Source organism: Gastrolobium bilobum, unplaced genomic scaffold, assembly GCF_033153095.1.
Source record: "Gastrolobium bilobum isolate Gb01-03AN ecotype WA unplaced genomic scaffold, APGP_CSIRO_Gbil_v1 utg11339, whole genome shotgun sequence".
Taxonomy (NCBI): domain Eukaryota; kingdom Viridiplantae; phylum Streptophyta; class Magnoliopsida; order Fabales; family Fabaceae; genus Gastrolobium; species Gastrolobium bilobum.
Genome location: NW_026897528.1, coordinates 195,627 through 217,796, shown reverse-complemented (window position 1 = coordinate 217,796; position 22,170 = coordinate 195,627). Strand labels below are relative to the sequence as shown.

General features: G+C 35.7%; 2 protein-coding genes and 1 long non-coding RNA gene across 3 annotated transcripts; all 3 read left to right on the top strand.

Moving 5' to 3' along the window:
* Nucleotides 1-957, top strand: LOC133307712 (protein PHOSPHATE-INDUCED 1-like). Its single transcript, XM_061508264.1, has one exon. The coding sequence runs from the start codon at nt 1-3 to the stop codon at nt 955-957; it is 957 nt and encodes a 318-aa protein (XP_061364248.1).
* A 12,272-nt stretch (nt 958-13,229) lies between these two features.
* LOC133307707 (protein PHOSPHATE-INDUCED 1-like) lies at nt 13,230-14,444 on the top strand. The gene has a single exon (XM_061508259.1). It carries the CDS (start codon nt 13,428-13,430, stop codon nt 14,394-14,396), a length of 969 nt encoding a protein of 322 aa, XP_061364243.1. The 5' UTR covers nt 13,230-13,427; the 3' UTR covers nt 14,397-14,444.
* A 5,890-nt stretch (nt 14,445-20,334) lies between these two features.
* Nucleotides 20,335-22,170, top strand: LOC133307717 (uncharacterized). The gene is made up of 4 exons (XR_009751076.1): nt 20,335-20,414; nt 20,515-20,580; nt 21,189-21,314; nt 21,768-22,170. It is a non-coding gene; the product is annotated as an uncharacterized LOC133307717 (long non-coding RNA).

Genomic DNA, 22,170 nt, shown 5'->3' with positions numbered 1-22,170 from the left:
ATGGCCTCTTTTATATCCTCATCTGTTCTCTTGACCCTTTTTCTCACAATTTCCCTACTTCATTTGAGCTCAGGTAGGAAACTCGCTGAGTCAGATCAGCAGTTGCAATTCAAATACCACAAAGGCCCTCTCCTGACTGGCAAAATCTCTGTCAACCTCATTTGGTATGGCAAATTCAACCCATCCCAGCGAGCCATCATTGCAGACTTCATCACATCACTCTCCTCTCCCAAACCCATCACCACCGCATCACAATCACAACCAACCGTGGCAACATGGTGGAAGGCCACGGAGAAATACTACAACCTCATCAACTCCAACAAGTCACCCAAGCTAGCCCTCTCCCTCGGTTCCCAAGTCATCGACGAGAACTACTCTATGGGCAAATCCCTCACTGATGACCAAATCGTGAAGCTCGCATCAAAGGGTCCCCAAAAACAAGCCATCAACGTGGTTCTCACAGCCGCAGACGTAGCCGTTGATGGGCTCTGCTCCAGCAGGTGTGGGACTCACGGTTCCTCGATGGGTGCACGCGTGAATGGGAAGAGGTACAGATTCGCATACATATGGGTGGGTAACTCGGAGACTCAGTGCCCTGGCCAATGCGCGTGGCCATTCCACCAACCCATATACGGTCCCCAGAGTGCACCATTGGTTGCACCAAACAACGACGTTGGTATCGACGGAATGGTCATCAACGTGGCAAGTCTGTTGGCTGGGACTGCAACAAACCCATTCGGGAATGGGTACTTCCAAGGACCCAAAGAGGCACCACTCGAAGCTGCATCGGCTTGCACTGGTCTCTACGGCAAAGGGGCATACCCTGGCTACGCTGGGAACCTCTTGGTGGAACCCACAACTGGGGCTAGTTACAATGCAAATGGCGTCAATAAACGAAAATTCTTGTTGCCAGCTCTCTTTGACCCTAAAACCTCAACTTGTTCTACGCTCGTATAGACGCACGTTGTGCATCCCAAGTCAAAATATTCAACTGTTTCTAGCTATTAGGCAATGAGAGATTCTTTCATTTGTTCATTCATTTTGTTGTAACTTGAATACAATTATAAAAATATAAAATTTAGTTAACGTTCTTTTTCTTAATTATTTGTAATTTTAATCTATTCATCTTCATCTACATGCGCAACACGCATGGGGCACTTGGCTGAAAACGGAAATTACTTATTAAACTGAAACCTGCTATTGAAACCAAAAATGAAAAAGAAAATAAATTCATATCTCCGCAGGTTGAGGTCGTCTGGCCTGCTCTGTGTCCAAAAGCTCTAATGGAAGCCACTAATCCAATTTAGATGTGAGCCTCTCCGTATTTTTTAGGAGTTATAATTTTAAAAATCGAACCAAAATACTTTCGATGTGTCAAATCCAGAGATCTAACTAACCTGGACAAAGGACGCTTGCGTCAAATCCTGTTGATTGCCTTTCTTAATACTGACGCAGATTCTGTAATTAAAAAATTAACTATATTTTATTATGTTAATCACGATTATTATTTTTCAATAAAGATGATTTGAGATTGAGAAGAAATAAAAATTTCGGTAAAAACTGAATATCTAAATATTAAATTATTAAAGGGTTGAAGAATAATTTTTGTTTGTTTGTTTGTGTTGGAATAGAAGATTCTATATGTTGTTATGATTTGCTGTGATATGTTGTAACCTGTAGTTTGTTAGGATATGTATAACTGAGTCCTATTGTAATTAGGTGTAGTTACTTATCTTTAGGAAGTTGTTTTACTATTTGGTAACTGTTTGGTAACAGCCGTAACAGCCTATTCTATTTAAGATACATTGATGTACAGTTTTAAATCAATAGAAATACTATCAATTGATACCATTTATCATGGTATCAGAGCGATCCTTTGTTAAAAAAAAAAAACTTCTGCAACGTGTAGACTCTGAAAACAGTGAGCAGGAGATAGCTTCTGTTGAAGATGGCCAATGAAAACAGCAGCAGGTTGAAGCCATCAGACCCTGGATCACCATTATATCTGACTGGATCAGATAGCCCAGGGATTCTTTTAACAACCGTTATGCTGAGAGGAGAAGCCAACTACGAGAATTGGAGCAGTAACCCACAAGGAGGATTCCATGCAAAGCCATTTGGTGCACACGCAGCTCAAACGGAGAAACCACTAGAGCAAGCAAATGCATTCGCCGTTCTGACACCTGACGTGGTGACACAATTGTTATCATTGGTTGACAACCCGCAACGCTCAAAGGACAAATTAAATCGTAAAGATTCCCATTGTCACTGGCTTATAGATAGTGGTGCATCACGCCACATGACAGGGGTATTGGAATTGCTGGAGAATGTTACAGATGTTGAACCTTTGGCAATCGGTTTACCCAATGGAGCTATTACTTATGCTGTGCAACAAGGATCTGTTTCGTTTACTCCTTCTTTTTCATTATCCAATGTCTTATTTGTGCCAAATTTAAAGTGTAACTTGATATCTGTATCTCAGTTGGTACGACAACATAATGTTGATGTGGTATTCACTAATAATAGTTGTGTTTTGCAGGACCGCAAGCTGAGGACGGAGATTGGATTGGGTGATCACAGGGATGGTGTGTATGTGTTTCGACCAAGCCAAGCAGCAGCTTTAACAGTTCGCTCCAGTGATACGCAAGAACTTTGGCACAAGCGGTTGGGTCATGCATCATCCGAAGCACTTTCTCTGATTCCTTTTTCTAGTAGCATTCGATTTGGCAATGTAAACAATAAGGCATGCGATATTTGTTATCGTGCCAAACAAAATCGATCCTCGTTTCCCATTAGTGATCGAAAGAGTAATAAAATTTTTGATCTTCTTCATTGTGATACATGGGGTCCTTACCGCACTTCCTCTTTCTCTGGTGCTTATTATTTTTTAACGATAGTCGATGACTTCAGTCGTGCTGTTTGGGTTTGTTTGATAGGTGACAAAAGTGAAACTTTTGGTGTGTTACGAAAATTTCTTTTAATGGTGCAAAATCAGTTTAATACAACAGTTAAGAGTATTAGATCAGATAATGGAACTGAATTTACTTCCAACAAGATGATTGAATTATTCACTGCCAATGGTATATTTCATCAGAAATCCTGTGTTCATACGCCGCAACAGAACGGTCGGGTAGAACGGAAGCATAGGCATATTCTAAATGTGTCTCGTGCTCTTTTGTTTCAAGCAAACTTGCCAATCAAATTCCGGGGAGAGAGTGTGATGACAGCAGCTCATATTATTAATAGAACTCCCACAAAGCTTCTCAATGGCAAAACTCCTTATGAGCTTTTGCATGGATCTGTTGCTGATTACAGTCACTTAAGGATATTTGGCTGCCTATGTTATGCGGTGACACAACCAAAACCTACAAACAAATTTAGTCCACGGTCTAGGCGGTGTATGTTTGTTGGTTATCCTCATGGGCAGAAAGGTTGGAGAGTGTATGATCTTAATACTAAGGAATTCTTTGTGTCACGAGATGTCAGTTTCCACGAAGATGAGTTTCCTTTTGTTGCTATAAGTGTGCCTACACCTAGCCCATCATTACCTACATTTATACCAATAGATTCTAATGATTCTGCCAATCCAGTATCTCAATCAACTTCAAATGATTGTGAGGCAGAAGTGCAGTTGGAAGATAGGGGAGTGTCCATCAGTCTGAAAGGGAGCCGAATGAAGATTCTACATCAAATGCTGATCAAGTGCAAAGGAGTGAGGATCCAGCTCCTGCTCTCGTACAAAGGAATGAAGATTCAGCTCACGAACTTGTGCAAAGAAGTGCAGAATCAGCTCAAAACGATTCTCTTCGTCCAGCACGCACACGAAGGCCTCCGTCCTATTTGAGTAACTACAAATGTAATCTGATTGAGGCACATACATACACTCCCAGTCTCACCTCTTCTAGCTCCACCTCAGGTATACGGTATCCAATTGCCAACTATGTGAATACTAACAATTTTTCTTCAAAACATCGAGTTTTTGTTGCTGCTATTGATGCAGGTAGTGAACCTCGGTCATTTAAAGAAGCAATGACCAATGATGTTTGGCGTAAAGCTATGGCTCAGGAGATACATGCACTAGAAGAAAATAATACGTGGACTATCACTGATTTACCTGCAGGCAAACATGCCCTTCCATGTAAATGGGTATATAAAATTAAATATCATTCCAATGGTAGCATCGAGCGCTACAAAGCAAGGTTGGTAATTGCAGGTAATCATCAAGTTCCAGGAGAAGATTTCCATGAAACTTACGCTCCTGTAGCGAAAATGGTGAGTGTTAGAACTCTACTCTCGGTTGCAGCTGCAAAAGGTTGGTACTTGCACCAAATGGATGTTCATAATGCGTTTCTTAATGGAGAACTGGACGAAGAAGTGTATATGCGCATACCGGCAGGCTTTAATCAAGGACAAGGAAGAAAAGTGTGTCGTTTGCAAAGGTCGTTATATGGCTTACGACAATCTCCCAGGAATTGGTTTGCAAAGTTGAGTTCCTCACTTATTAAATACGGTTTTGTTCAATCCGAAGCAGATCACACTTTGTTCACTTTGAAGCGTGGTTCTACCTTCTTGACCATACTAGTCTATGTTGATGATTTGGTGTTGGCAGGCAATGATTCCCAAGCATGTCAAGAGGTTAAGATTTATCTTAACAAGTGTTTTAAAATTAAAGATTTGGGTCACTTGAAATATTTTTTGGGCATCGAGGTTGCCCGTAGCAATGAGGGTATCTTCTTGTGCCAACGAAAATATGCATTAGATATCCTCAAAGAAACAGGTTTGTTGGATTGTAAACCGGTTCAGTTTCCAATTGAACAGAATCATCGCTTAGCTCTGGCAGATGGACCTGACTATGATGATCCAGGTCGCTATAGAAGAATTGTCGGCAAGCTAGTGTACCTTACGATCACTCGTCCTGATTTGAGTTATGTAGTGCACACTCTTTCACAGTTCATGCAAGCTCCAAAGGAAGCACATTATGAGGCTGCCATTCGGGTACTAAGATACATCAAAATGAATCCTGGCCAAGGTATCCTCCTTTCTTCCAAAAGTGATCTCAAAATTCATGCTTTCTGTGATTCAGATTGGGCCAGCTGCCCTTTAACTCGCCGGTCAGTTTCTGGGTTCTTCATTATGCTTGGAACCTCACCTGTTTCTTGGAAAACAAAGAAGCAACTCACTGTCTCACGCTCCTCAGCAGAGGCTGAGTACCGCTCCATGGCTGCCGCGACAGCAGAATTGATATGGTTGAAGTCTTTTCTTGCTTCACTTGATGTTATCCATGATGATCCTATGGAATTATGTTGTGATAATCAAGCCGCTATACATATCGCGGCAAATCCTGTGTTCCATGAGCGAACTAAACACATTGAAATTGATTGCCATTTTGTCCGGGAAAGGTTGGTTTCTAAGACGATTCGAACTACTTTTGTTCGTTCTCATTTGCAACTCGCAGACATTTTCACCAAAGCACTTGGTCGTGTTCCATTTCTTGCCGTTCTTTCCAAGTTAGGCATTTCATGTCTTCATGCTCCAACTTGAGGGGGAGTGTTGGAATAGAAGATTCTATATGTTGTTATGATTTGCTGTGATATGTTGTAACCTGTAGTTTGTTAGGATATGTATAACTGAGTCCTATTGTAATTAGGTGTAGTTACTTATCTTTAGGTCAGTTTGCTTTTTTCTTTTTTCTTTTTTTTTTTGCATTTTGATAGTTAAAGGTTTCAATGGAAACTACACATTCTTCATTTTATTATATATATTTAAAAAAATGGTTACTATACATGAAGATAAAGTGTTATTTCAGAAGTGTGTTAAAATTTTGATACGGTGAGTTTTGTCACATTTATAGTTCTACAACTCGACTGAATTAGTTAATTAATCATTCGTGAACTGGTTGGGATTTTTATTTTTATTTTTAAAAAAAGCGAGTTAAAATAAAAAATGTCCTCTCTAAGTAGGAAAGCTTTTAAAGTACATAATTAAATTAAAGTGAGTAAAACTTACAGGTTACTTTAATTTCAAAAAACATTAAATGCATCATCGATCGTTGTTATTATATAAAAATTTTAAATAGAAAAACTACCATAAATAGAGGCTAAAACAGTTTTACTAGCCATCAGGGATGTTATACACGTCTACACTTGTCGTGATTTTTTTTTTTTTAAATTATTTCAACCCAAGATTTTAAGTTTAGGTAAGTATTTAATTAATAATTTTATATTAATTTTTATGTCATTCTTTGTATAAAATTTAATTGAGCTTGAAGGATAAATAATCACATAATTATTTACCTATAACAAACTTCATAATATTTAGTTATTTAATAATATAATAAAGGATAGTTAGAATTAAATTCATAATCACTTAATCATAGAAGCTTTGATATCATGTAAAGCAGTTAATTCAACACTAGTGAATACATCATTATATATATATATATATATATATATAGAGACAGGATCCTTTGACACCGGTGTCAAAGAAAAAGTTTGACACCTCATCTGAGAACCGTTAGATTAAAAAAAATCAACGATTCTGATTTGTAAGCATGTGACACCATTGATTTTTTTTAATCTAACAGCTCTCAGATGAGGTGTCAAACTTTTCCTTTGACACCGGTGTCAAAGGATCCTGCCTCATATATATATATATATATATATATATATATATATATATATATATATTGGCAGGGTATATATATAACCTTACTATACATTTTCCATGAAATTGATGTTCTTCTCTTACCTTTTATGACCGTATCTTCCATTAATATGAAATTTTAAATAACCGAATATAACAGTTTTAGTGAAATTAGATTAAAAAAGAATCTAAAAAAGTCATTTATTTAAATAAGGCCTAATTTGCAAAAAATACTTCCTTTATATATTTTTACAAAAAGAAGGGTTCTAAATCCAAGAGGGCACATATATTGAACGTCAACAAATTCAATAGGGTCGGCTATCCATGGACCACCGAACCCGTCATACGATGCCAAGGCACACAAACCCAACGATGCACCGCCCAATAGGGTCGGTCGGCTATCCATGGACGACAACATCACATAGGGTTCGGTACCCTCAACTCGAAAAGACTACCTCACTTTCATTCATTATTCACCGACCATGAATTAATCAGAATAAACCATATCTTCCCCACCTTCTCTTTTTTCTGTGTATATCAGTTTTGCCAACCCCACTTTCCTTTAAAAAGTCTGCACTTACCAGGCGCACGCAGCCAAACAATCACGCGCCTTGCCATTCCGCGGGACAAGCACAAGCCAGAGAACTATTGATTTTATTCTGTGAGTTATTTTCTTTAAAATTTAAATACTTGCTATTTCGCAGTATTTATTCTTTAAGTTGAACAAGGAAGAACCTTTCTCTGAAATGGAATCAAGTTTTGGAGGAGTATTCGAAGTCACGATAACACTGTATTATGAATAAATAATTTAAATTTTTAATGCTATGGCTTGTAATTTGAATAGTTGCACTTGCACCATATATATCATCAATTCTAATGCAATAAATTAATGAAAATTCATTTAAATTTAGTAGGGAAAAATATTTTATGATTTTAAATAAAATAAATGAATCATTCGAAAATTACAAAACTTTGACATAAATGAATATTTTCATACACTTATGTCTATCATCACAAATATTCTATCACAACTTTAATCATATTTTTTCTTTGAAATCTATTTTTGTCATCGTATATATAAACTTTTTGTTCAAAAATATGTCTATAAGCATTAATTTTTTAACATAATTCATAATATATCACTCTTTGAACTTAACATCACAATAAAAAAAATCATTATGAAAAACCTGGAAAATATAAATTATATGATTTTTTATCAGAAAAATATTTCTGCAGTTACTGCATGCAGATAAGTTATCTGCATTTGTTCCCAAAACGACGTCGTTTTGGTGTCGAAATATTAAAAAATTATTATTATAAATACTATTATAACTCTGAAATAAATTAAAATTACAAAAATACATTGATTTTCGTCCAAAACGACGTTGTTTTGGGTTCAATGCAGATAACTTATCTGCATTAACTGCAGAAAAAATGAACCCTTTTTCTTATTGTTCATTATTTATAATGCAAAATATTTACCAATATAATTTCTAAGATAAAAAATAAAGATATAATTTATAAATATAAATAATGTGAAAAAAGAATAAATAGCAAATAAATATTATTATTGTTGGCTAACTCGATTAACGGTAAAACAATCTATCCCAATTTTTACTTTTTTCTAAAACTCATGCTCCAAACAAATTCTTAAAAATTTGTATGGTTCTCTTGATTTGTCTATGTGAGAGAAGTTGATATGCGATTATAAAACTTAATGTGATCCCGAAAGCTTGTTGTAATTAAAATTTTCCAAAAGTAAAAAATAAACCTTGGATCCTCTTTCTAAAATCATATTTATAGGTATATTTTGTAATTTGATTATTTCTCCTAGGTTGTTAAATGTTAATAGACTTTTTTATTGGCCAATCTTGTACATTGTAGACTATATTAATATGGAAGATAATCTTGGTGAAGGTAGAGTTTCTTTTTTGCCTTCTTTAAAGTCGTATAGGGTTATTAAAAATTTGGATATATCCGAATATATAGACGATTGACACGTACTCTAAAATATAGAGGGGTAGACTATATAGACGATTGACACGTACTCTAAAATATATTGTAAGTGAAGAATCTTAATATTTATAACAATTTAAGAACTTTCCAATTTACTAATACTGAAATATACTCATAAGTAAAAACTATAATTTTCACCTTAAGAATATAAAATTTTAAATGATTGTCCCAATGCATCCCACGTTTCAATCTACATGATCCAATGTTGATGGACCACCGTACACGATACAATGTAATACTCACAGCGGAACCATGTCTATGCCATACGCTACCCATTGGCATTGACAGACAGTATTCAGTGAATATCCCACGAATTGCAACCAATGGATTTTGGACGACAAATGTGTCGATGTTTCTCCACACTTGAATTAGTGCTTGACATTTATGGCTCTGGTTTAGGTCATGTTTATCATCAATCAGCGTTAAGCACTTAAAATTCAGGGAAGTGTCTTCTCTCGGGTACCCCCCTATACTTTTCCAAAGTTTTCTTTGGTTTTTATTGCCTCACATCCTCATCTTTCCAACCCTAGAAACAAAAGCCTAGCAAGTAGCAATATCCACTAAGTGTGATCCATCATATACCACTATACCAGCCTTTTTCATCGGTCTTCAGTTTTCCGCTGTATACTTGATTTGTTCTGCCTTATTAATTAGTGAATAGGATGAGACTTTTATTTGTTCAACAGGTCCTTATTTTGCTAACATGATAGGCTGTGGGCGATTTGGGTGGCTGCACAGAGCAACGCAAGGCCATTTTTCGCAAGTAGTACCTGTGGCCCTTGCGGTTGATTTTGGATTAATTAATGGGGTCGTTATTATATTTTATGGGTTTTTTTCTTCGGGAAATGTGGGAGTTAGGAGAACTGAATTACCAAACAACCTATATATATATATATACACAAACTGGCGGACCCAGTCACAAGTGCGTACATGAACTTTTGAAAAATAAAATAAAAATTTATTTACATATAAAGACTGCGAGGAGAATTTGGCCATTGGGTAGTCAATAGTGGCCACAGTGGAAAGAGTCTTCCATGATATGCCTTCTCGGTCTCAAACCCAATATATATATAAAAAAAATATCAGTTATCCGTATAGTTTGTCTCAGTGTTTTAAAACTCCACCCCACCTCCCGGGTTAACCCTGACCCCTCTCCTCTGAGGGTTGGGGTCACAAGTTGGACCCTATATACACATCGACCCCTCCGACCCCCAAAACTCAGCCGGGTTTCAGTGACTCCCGGGTCAGAGGGGTCAAAGGGGGTCACTGCATATTTTTTTTTAAAAGAAAATTCCATGAAACAACATCATTTTATTAAAAAATAAAAATAAAAATGCTTGCAAACTTAAATCTAATCTTTCTCTTCTCTCCAAACGACCTAGACTTGTGGCATCTTGATAATTTGGTATCATTAGAATATGAGTTTTGTACTTTGGTATCATGATACTTTAATTAGGTTGTGTAATATTGACTTGTGGTTATAATTGGTAAATTATGTTAATGATATTTTGAATCTTTGATGATTGGTGATTTGCATTTTAATATTTTCATATAGGATATATATATATTTATATTTTTTTAATGGAAAAAATATTTCTGCAGTTAATGCATAAAGTTATCTGCATTTATTCCCAAAACGACGTCGTTTTGGTATTGAAATCTAAAAATTTAAATATAAAGACTATTATAACCTTGAAATAAATTAAAATTATAAAAACACCATGATTTCCGCCTCAAAACGACATCGTATTGGCTTACTGCAGATAACTTATCTGCAGTAACTGCAGAAAAAGCAAACCCTTTTTTAATATATAAAACTGGGACATCGTAGTGACCCCGGGACCCCCGGTTGAACCCGTGACCCCTGACCTCGGCCGGGTTGGGTTTTTAAACACTGGTTTCTCTCCCCTCCAATGTATTAGTGGATATAATTTTTTCGTCTTATTATAAGGTAAAATACACACATATAAAAGTATATTAAATTTAAATTTTATTTTTCTTTCATATTTTCACATAATTTTATATGAGTCTCATATATTTTCATGTGTATAAAAATAATTGTTCTATTATAATAATTTAGTTATTCTTGGTTATTATTATTTTATGTTAACTTGAAATTTTTTTTTTATATTCTTTTACTTTTAATGTATTTTTTTGGGACCACTAAGTGTGCGGAAATCCCCTCACTAAGTGTGCGGACAGGAATAAAATTTTCTGGGTCCGCCACTGTATATATGTATATATGTAGGATTTTATAAGAGTTATGTTGTAGGAAAAGTGATTGTGTAATGTTATAGAGATTCGTTTTGCGTGTCGTAATTTTTTTTTTTCAAAAAGTGTGGGCCCACAAAATGTTGTGTGTGTAGAAAAGTTTGTTGTGTAATGTTAAATGACAAAAGCAAACCCCATATATATATATAGAGGTAGGATCCTTTGATATCACTGTCAAATTTCAAATTTGACACCTCATCTGATAGCCGTTAGATAAAAAAAGATCAATGATACCAGATGCTTACAAATCAAAGTCGTTGATTTTTTTTATCTAACGGCTATCAGATTATGTGTCAAATTTAAAATTTGACACCGATGTCAAAAGATCATATCTCATATATATATATATATATATATATATATATATATATATATATATATATATATATATATATATGGGATTTAATTACGTAAAGTAAAGTATATTAATTGGATCTTTCAGGCGTTGAAATTAGAAGGATCCAGATTTTCTATATTCAACGAATAAAGTTAAAAGACACATGTACTATGCATTCTTTTTTATTCGAGGGTGGTAATTAAGAAATGTGCTTGCGTTTATTGAAACTCGTACACAGGTTTTTTTTTTTTTTTTTTGGTAAACAACTCGTACACAGGTATTTAATCTATTGTGAAAATATCATTAGGTGTATATTCTTCATATTCATTTCATAGATAATCCACCAGTACGACATCTTAAAATTTTAATACACTCATAATGTGAATAGCTACGCTGTTTTTTCGATAGAAAGTGACTCTTGGTAAAGTTGAAATCCTAACAATCTGTCCACTGGTTGCCATGAAAGTTAATTAGTGGTATCTTATTAATCCGCGTTGCCAGTTTAATAGTGGGGCTATTTGTTCTTTTTTTCTTGCTATCAATTTAATATAATTGGGTTCTTTTGCATAAATTAGTAATGCATCTTATTCCATCTGAGGCCGAATAGTTGGGTACCTGGTGCCGCGTCAATGCAATTTAATGAATAAGAAGGAACTAGTTCTCAACTTTTCGAGCAAACTTTGGGTGCTACAAATAGAGGTGACAAAGTGGACGGCCCGCCCTGCCCCCGTCTCACCCCGTCATCAATCTGTCAAAAAATGAGTCAGCTCGCCCCGCTCTGCTTTTGAAAGTGAGCTGAAAAACTCAGCCCACCCCGCCCCGTTTGGCGGGTTGCCCGCCAGCCCGAATTTATTTTACACTGACCAACCTCGGCCCGTCTATGCCCGCCATCAACCAACCAAAAAATGAACCCGCCTCACCCCGCTTTTGAGATGGGTTGAAAAACTCAGTTCGCCCCATCCTATTTGACGGGTTGGGCGGATTGGCCCGCCGAACCGAGCTTATTTTTCCGGCTCTAACTACAAATGCATGGTGCAGCGGTTAAAAAAGGTCAAAAAAATTTAGGATTTAGATGGAATGAAAAATTAAAGTGCAGGTAAAAATGGGAAGAAAATTTTCATTTTTTGAAAAAAGAATATACCTAAGTGGATACATCCAATGTATTGTATAGAAGAAATTTTCCAACTTTTCCCCTTCCTTTCTTACACATGGACATATAATTACATATTTAAAAGAGAAATATATTCACTTACCTAATGGTATTTACCCTTGTTTTTTTGGCAACTTTCAACTTTTTTAAAAATATAGTACACTACACCAACCAGCACTAAAAAATATTCTCCTTTAGATGAGCAAACCTAAGTTTGCATTTATTCCAAGACAAGAAATCCAATGAAATCCAGTATTAAAGTTGTTGTTATTTAAAAAAAGCAACCTAATTTCATAAGTACGAAAATCTAGCTAAAAAAGGTACATCTTATGTATATTTTTGGATACTTCAACTTTTTTAGATAAACTTATCGAAACATACAAAAAGACAACAAAAGTATTTTTCTAAAATCTTTGTTTATCAAGAAAAGCACAACAAAAGTAGCAAATTTTTCATCAATAACCATTAAAGCAATTAATATGGGGAAGTGAAAGTACTTTTGAAGTGTAGATTATTGAAATTACTAAATTACCAAGCAGATCCAGCACGTATTCCTTGCCCTGCTGCAAACGGTACCTCAAGTTTGTCTTCTCGTCCCGCTCCTGTGCTGTTATTGTCCACGTCTATACAAGTCCCTTAGCTGGCCATGACTAGACTAAAATAATGATTTCCGCCGAAACTTGAAAGCTAGCACCACAAACTCATTGAATTTGGTTTATTACTTTATATTAGGTGAGAATAACAAAACAGCAACGCGTTATCAAGCTGGCAACTCTGCCAGTTAACCTCACTCCACTCACAAACAATCCCCATAATTTGACTTCACCTTTACGCCCTCTCCTCTTTTATTTTGTCTCCTTCCCTACACCTTCCTTTCTATATCCCAATCCCCTCTTACTATATATACCTGCAACCATATCTCTCTTTTCCATCACCTCATCTTTCAAGTTACAACTTCTCACTTCTTACACTCTTTTATTTTCTATCTCTCTCTATACAAAATACAAACAAATGGCCTCTCTTATATCCTCATCTCTTCTCTTTAGCCTTTTTCTCACCATTTCCCTACTTCACTTGAGCTCGGCTAGGAGACTCGCTGAGTCAGAGTCAGAGTCAGACCAGCAGTTACAATTCAAATACCACAAAGGCCCTCTCCTAACTGGCAAAATCTCTGTCAACCTCATTTGGTACGGCAAATTCAACCCATCCCAGCGAGCCATCATTGCAGACTTCATCACATCACTCTCCTCTCCCAAACCCATCACCACCGCATCACAATCACAACCAACCGTGGCAACATGGTGGAAGGCCACGGAGAAATACTACAACCTCATCAACTCCAACAAGTCACCCAAGCTAGCCCTCTCCCTCGGTTCCCAAGTCATCGACGAGAAATACTCTATGGGCAAATCGCTCACTGATGACCAAATCGTGAAGCTCGCATCAAAGGGTCCCCAAAAACAAGCCATCAACGTGGTTCTCACAGCCGCAGACGTAGCCGTTGATGGACTCTGCTCCAGCAGGTGTGGGACTCACGGTTCCTCAATGGGTGGACGCGTGAATGGGAAGAGGTACAGATTCGCATACATATGGGTGGGTAACTCGGAGACTCAGTGCCCTGGTCAATGCGCGTGGCCATTCCACCAACCCATATACGGTCCCCAGAGTGCACCATTGGTTGCACCAAACAACGACGTTGGTGTCGACGGAATGGTCATCAACGTGGCAAGTCTGTTGGCTGGGACTGCAACAAACCCATTCGGGAATGGGTACTTCCAAGGACCCAAAGAGGCACCACTCGAAGCTGCATCTGCTTGCACTGGTGTCTACGGTAAAGGGGCATACCCTGGCTACGCTGGGGACCTCCTGGTGGACCCCACAACTGGATCTAGCTACAATGCGAATGGCGTCAATAAACGGAAATACTTGTTACCAGCTCTCTTTGATCCTAAAACATCAGCTTGTTCTACGCTCGTATAGACGCACGTCGTGCTTCCCCAACTCTAAAATTTTCCACTCTGTTTAGCTATTAGGCAATGAGATATTCTTTCATTTGTTTATTACTTTTGTTATAAATTGGATACAATTATAAAAATATGAAATTTAGTTGATGTTCTTTTTCTTTTTTTATCTTCATCTATACGCGCAACACACAGATTATGCACTCCACATGGCATACCTCGCTGAGGCTGAAAATCGGGAATTATTTTATTGTTTGTGAAGTATGTACATCAATATATTGAACTAAAACATGCTATTGAAACCCAAAGTAAAAAAGAAAATAAATTCATATCCCTCCGTTACTCTAATTAATTTTCCCAATCACGCTCATCAGGTTGAGGTTTTTCTTTTCTTTTCTTTAAAAAACATGGATTAGAGACGGAATTTAGAGACAAAAAAAAATCCATCTCTAATAGAAACGAATTCTGTGATGGAATAACAATCCTTTGCAAATAGGGAGGGAATTAGAGACGAAAATATTTTTGTCTCTGTTATTGATGGATTTAGAGACAGAAAACCAATCCTTATCTAATAGACACAAATTCGTCTCTAAATCTGTCTCTAATAGAGATGCCTATTTCTCCGTCTCTAATAGGGATAGATTTAGAGATAGAACATAATATATAAAAATAGGAATAATATTAAGGATATACGTTTGGGCTTAGTGAGGGAATTTAGTGATAGATTTTTTTCCATCTCTATCGGCGATGGATTTAGAGACGTAACTACATGTTACGTCTCTAATTCTGTCACTAATAGAAATGAAACTTTTTTGTCTCTATTAACGAGGGATCGTGTTCCATCCCTAAGAGAGACATTATTTTTGGTCCTCGTTTAAGACGAAAAATAATGTGTCTCTATTTGGGATGAATTTTGAGACGGAAGTAAATGACCCGTCTCAAAATCCGTCTCTAATAGAGATTGATAATTTTCTGTCCCAAATACGGACAAAAAATGATTTGTCTCTCTTAGGGATGAAACAAGATCCCTCATTAATAGCGATTGATTTTTCTGTAACTAGCGGTGATGGAATTAGAGATGCAAATACATGTTCCGTCTCCAATTTCGTCACTGAGAGAGATGGAACTTTTTTTATCTCGATCAGTGAGGGATTATATTTCCTCCTTATTTGAGACGAAAAATATTACGTCTCTATTTGGTATAGACTTTGAGATGAAAGTAAATGATCCATCTCAAAATTCATCTCTAATAGAAATAGATCACTTTCTGTCTCAAATATGGACAAAAAATATTTCGTCTCTATTAGGAAAGGAACAAGATCCCTCACTAATAGAGATGGAATTTTTTCTGTCTCTATTAGTGACGGAATTAGAGACGAAAATGCACATTCCATCTCCAAATTCGTCACTGACCCATTTTCAAAATAGTACAAGCTTGGACTAATTAAAAGACTTCTTTGGAAATCAAATCACAAACTTATGAAGAGAGACAATCGCGTCTGATAGACCCATGAGATATAAAAAAAGAAGAATAGAATGTCCAAAGATTTATTTCCTTTTAATAGAAAGGGAATGCCTCTTGGTCTTCTTCCAGAATCTGCTTCATTAATGGGGTGATTGTTCTTAATATATGGCTCTTGGTCGTGTTTGTGTCGAAGGTTTTAACCCGATTTCAAATTTGTGTCGTATTCGTTTTGAGCATTTTCGTGTTTGTGTCAAATTTATATTGTGTCGTGTTGTGTTGACTTGAATTGCCACCCCTATGACAAGCCGATAGGATTCATCATCTCTGCAAGTGATAGGTTATCCACAAGAGACCGTGGGAACTCGAATGATGTAAGAACCATCACCGTTAATTAAGGTAATTAATTAATTAAGTATGAGAATTAGGAAATAATTCCATAATTGACCCTAATAATTATTAAGAGGCTGTAATAATTATGATAAGTGATTAAGAATGCTGAAAGTCGCTTTACGGAAGAAAAGTGTAGATACCAGTTCTGCTAGTCAGTATAAATGCGTACCGAAAAAGTATCCCGAAAAATTATAATAAGTGCTTGATAATTACTAGAATAATATATAGGACTTGTAAAACGAGTTTCAAGTCAATATAATGAGAACTGGTGCCAGAAACTGATACTGGCTATGAAAAGCGCGTACCAGAAAGGTGCTCCGAAAAATATAATAAAAATAGGATCATTCTTGTAAAATCGAGTAGGTTAAGAATCCAAAGTTTGGGATTAAAATGCTAAGCGTAGCAATTAAAGTTAATACTGCGTGTTTAATGCTTAAGTGGCTATATATACTCATGTTAGGCTCAAAACCCTAGGTAACTATATTTCCTACGTGAGAATTGAGAGTGGTTGACCAGCCTTGAGCCTTGCTTCATGGTCTCTTCACCATTGTGAGGGTTTGTGACCTTTCCTTCCAATTCTTCTTCTCTTTTGTGGAGTAAACACTTGGGTGTGTGATTGGGAATGAGTATGAGGCTTCGTTTCTGAGTTTTGGTGGTTGTGCTGTGCTTGAGAGGGGGTTGTATTGGTGGTTTGTAGTGTTGGAGCCTTGGTCTTGGTGGTTAAAGCTCCAAGTGTCCATCTTTATGAAGATAAACCAAGTCTTGAGCACCATTTTTGTATTCTTTGGAAGTCTGAACCTTGGAGGCAGATTTGAGAGCTCCAAGAGCCTTTCTTTCTCTGTTTTGGACTTTGGTAAGTTGTACCAACCTTGATCATGTGTTTTGATGAGTAGAAGATGTGTCTTGGTATGTTTGAGGAGTTAAACAAGTAACCAATAGTTGTATAACCTTAATGTGCCTAAAAATGCATGTTTTAACGTGTGTAAGTGTTAAAAATGAAACCTTTGAAGGATATCTTCGCGAAAATGCAGAAACTGCATTCTGGCGCGAAATATCTGGATATTGATATCCGGATATGGGGATCTGGATATCCGGATATTGGATATCCGGATATTGACAGTGAGATATCCGGATATTGTATATCCGGATATGTCCCCGAGGAATATCCGGATATTCTGAGATTTCGTAGAACAGTAGTTGTGCTGTGTGTACAGTAGGCTATTGGGGGTTTGTGGACCCTAGAGTGATGAAGTTGAACTTCTATAATTAATGAACTAAGTCAGAATCATGTGATTAAGGGCTTGTGGCTTTGTTGGAACCCTTAAGACGTAAATCGTTAAAGGAGAACGTAGTCTTTATGTTAATGCTTTAGAGCTATGTATGTTGATATACTTGCTGGTCTTAAATCAGATTGTGATCTGTTGTGTGTTGGACTTGAGCTGTGAGGACTCTTGGCATTGGATAGTTAGCTTAAGAGGTAAGCTTTCGTGTCTTCGGTTTAGCCATGTTGTGGTTCCACCATGTCCCATGGGGGTATGGTTATATGAATGATGTGTTACATGCTTTGGATATTTTGAAATGCTTTTGAGCTGTTATATGCTAGTGCCTTTATGATATACATGTGGTGTTCCACCTATACGGTAAGCCTGAGTATGTGGTACATACAATAGGGTGAGGTTGTGGGTGAGGTGCAAGCGGTGTTCCTTGTACTACATGTAGGTGATAGACGTATTTCTGCATTTCTCTGGCTAGTAGAATAGTTACAACACACATGGCATGAATATCTGTTGCACTGCAAAGTTTTGGAACTGATATTGATATAAATGCTTTTAGAACTTATATTGCACATGTAAATGAGCTTGGGGTGGAAGATCCTTGAGGACCCCTTGTCTTTCCTGAGATTTCTAGTTTAGAGATCTCACCCCACGTTTGGGGAATGCTTATTTCAGGATCAGGTAATGTAGGGGTTGAGGTCCCATGCGGCAGGAGGCCGGAGCTGAGTTAGATATTGATGATATTATATGCTGACATGTTGGATGCTGGATATGCTTGCTGTTTTTATGCTTTTAGCTTCATGTTATGATTTTTTTTTTTTTTTTGTAAATTCATGTTATGATTTTGGATTATCTTGTTGAGACTCTGTTGTTTGTGTTGTTGATTTGGTGAGCGTGAGGATTGTCCATGCCACGTAGACTTGTTATGTCTTGTTTTAATTAGAATTGTATTAATGTATCAGGATATTTTCCGGATTACGTGATGTAATGTCGTGACTTAGATACTCACTTTATATTTTATATTGAGGTATTTCAGTTAGTTGTCTTGCAATTTACATACATGCATTGTTTTTATGAAATTGATTAAGTAATCAGCTCGGCTAAGTATAATGACGTCATAATTGAAAAAGAAAAAGATATTCCACAATTTTTAATTAAGCGCAGCTTAATACGATGTAATGTTAACAAGTCGGGTATACACGGGGTGTTACAAATGACTTCTGTAAGACTTGAGAATCTGTGCCCAATAAAGGGATTATAAAAGAGTCCATGAATCCATCTTTAGAGTTTATGGAAGAGGACTCCTAATTCTGTAAAAGCTAACTTCCAGTCATTCTAGAGTTGATACGATATCCTTGCTCTTAACTGGAAGATAGATAACGAGATGAAACGATGGATTGGCACAGTAACCCTATGGGAAAGATTGATCACTTGATCGTTCATCTAGCTTTGAGGCCACACAATATTGCTAATACTTTGTGTGATCATGTCAATCCTATTAAAGAGGCTTAATAAGCCCATGCTTATTTATATCGGTGGCTATTTGGGCCTAATATGTCATATACCTATATCACTAAGTTGGCTTGGACTAGTATATGATTTTGGGCCTATAAGAGTATAATGTAGAACCTATGAGATAGGATCTTGCAGGTGTTAAGTGGATATAATATTTGGAAAGTTTAAATATAATATTCATAAAGAATTAGATAAGTATTTGTAAAGTTTAAATATAATATTTAAATTAAATAAAAACTAGATCCTTATCTTAATTTAAATTTTGAATTTGAATTCGGATAGGATAAAGATAAGATAAATATCATATCAATGAACTTTAAATATTTTAAATTTCATTCATATCTTAATAAGATTAAAATGAAGCTTTATCTATAGGATTTGATTAAAAATAGTAATATAATTTGAATTCAAATTCAAATTATATAAAGACGCAATCCGTCTACGTTGCGATCAAATGTATGAAGCATAAATTCTATATAAAGATGAGACCTTTATATATAGGGAAAATTGTATATCATTATAAAAGATATAAAGTTATGTCATTTTAAGTAAGAGAAAGAGATAGATAAAGGAGGAGAGAGAGTGTGAATAAAAAAATATAAAGGTGTGAGTTCCACCTCTTTGTGAGAATGAAAGAATATAAGATGTGTCATTTATAAGAATAAACATTTTTTCCATATATATATATATATATGTGTGTGAAAATCATACTCAATATAGAATACTGTATACTGTATCGTACTTTATAGGTCAAAATTAAATTTGGTTTCAAATTACGAAGAATGGAATATTATTTTCCAGTAATTGATTGATAAATAAAAAAAACACACACAAACCAACATATGTTCCAATATAGTGTGTAATATTGGCCTAGTTGTTTATGTATTGGCGTTTAATATGGGAAAATCTATCGTGAGTAATACGTCTACTCATTGTGTGGCTTATATTAACCAATTATTTCTAAGCTTTATGTCCAATAATTTTTAATGATAATTTAAATTTTTATAAAATATATTTTTTAATGATACTTTATAGGTCAAGATATATCACTCATTATATATAGTCATATTATTCTAAATTTAAATATTAAAGTGAAAGTTATATATATGTTGATTGCATGTTACAAAAAAAAACCATACTTTAAATAAAAATATTAACCCGCCATCTTAAAAATTATTAACCCATGTTATTGTTTAAAAATTATTTAAGAAAATATTCTAACTTGTATTAAAAATTAAAAAATAATTGAAAATAAAAAGATAAGATTTCATAACTTCCCACTCACAACATCCCCTTAATTTCTCTTCCACCTCCCTATCTTTTCGATTCTGAAAGTTGAGTATCCATTGAGCATGGTTGAAGCAATTAGCAAGAAAAAATTATTATCTCTTTGGTAGGTGTTTTTATTTTGTTTAATCCTTTCACCTCTTCTTCTTTTGCTCATGTCGATTCATCTGAGTTATTTATTTGATTATTATGGCAAAACTAAACAGGGAAACATAACCCAAACAAGGTAGAAGAAGCTTTGCAATTCACCATTTTTCGACTAAATTTCCCCTGTAAGTATTATCTGCTACCATTTAGCAATATAATTACAAATGTGCAATCTAATTTAGTTAAATTGTACTGTTGTCAATTGATTGCTAGCTTAGTGCGTGTCGCCACACGGTTTTGCTATTACTATAAGCGTCCACCTTGAGGCCACCCGCCGCTAATTCAAGAGACATCATTTGTGGGATTGATTACGGGTTATCGTTTAGGCTAATGATTTTCTCACTTTTGGCATATGATGTAAATAGTAATAGACACTAATTTAAAGGTGGACCTGGCATTGGATGTATCTACAAATTCCTATACGATTTGTGACTTTATATTCATGGTTCTTTTCTATTATGAATTCTTACGAGACTATTTTTACATTTACATGCCAATGGTATTATCAAAACTAATATCTATATATATGCAAATTTTTAAGTCAGTTTTCATTTAAATTTGGAATTTTAAAAGGCAATGGTATTTTATTGTAATTAAGTTAAATCAAAAAAAAATTGTACCTACTCTAGTTCAGATTTAACTCCAACCATTAAAAAGTTTTGCATTGAGCCTGTACCTAGTTAATATGGTTTCCTTTTCCTGTCAAATCATTTAAAATACTTGTACATTATAGGCAAGGAAGCTCGAAGCTGAGATTGAAGTTACAAGGAAGGAGATAGAAAAACCAACAGAAGTTGAAGTTGACCTCAATTGAAGGCTTCATCAAAAGACTGATCATTTGATATAGAAACAATCCAAGGTGTGTCTTTCATACATCCGATTGTTTGTAATATTTTTGCAAATGCTCACGAATCACTGTTTGGTGGGAAAAGTCTTAAAACTTTGGTATTTGGTTTTAACTTGGTAAAGGTTTTAGAAGCTGATATAAATGTGCCCTTGATTCTACAATTGCCAAAATTGCAGTTTAATATTGATGTTAATATGATGATGTGTTATTATTGCACTACTAGAAAAAACTTGTATAGCGACGGAATTGTTATGGAAATTCCGTCGTTAATTTCATCCTCGCTACTACTTTCCGTCACAAATTCCCTCGCAAACGATTTTGCGAGAAAATTTGCGACGAAAAGTAGTATAGAGGATGAAATTAGCGACAGAATTTTCATAACAATTCCGCCGCTATAGAGATTTTTTCTAGTAGTGTTGCAAGTTGTTGGTGGTATGAACAAGAAATGTTGAATATATGATTTAGGTGCAGAGGCATGGATTTATAAGTCCACAAAGATTTCTGCCAGATCGTCAGGAATCTCTACAGATGAGTATGATTGCATGAGAGACACGATCACCAACTTATCTAGCCAAAACGAGCAGCTGAAGCAAAAATATGAGAACACACAACAACAAATGACTATTATGAAAGATCAAACAGATCAAAAATAACAATATGAAAGAGCAGCTGGCGATGTTGACGGCTCATTTAGGAGGGGATGTGCGCACTTTCACCACTATGACTCCGGCACTAGATGCACAACGTGATGATTATGATGATATTGATGCTCAGTTACATGGCGATAATTGATAGGATACATATTTTCTTTTCTTATTTTCATTTGTGAATATTATTTGTTGTCTCATACATTTGTTATTTTTCATGA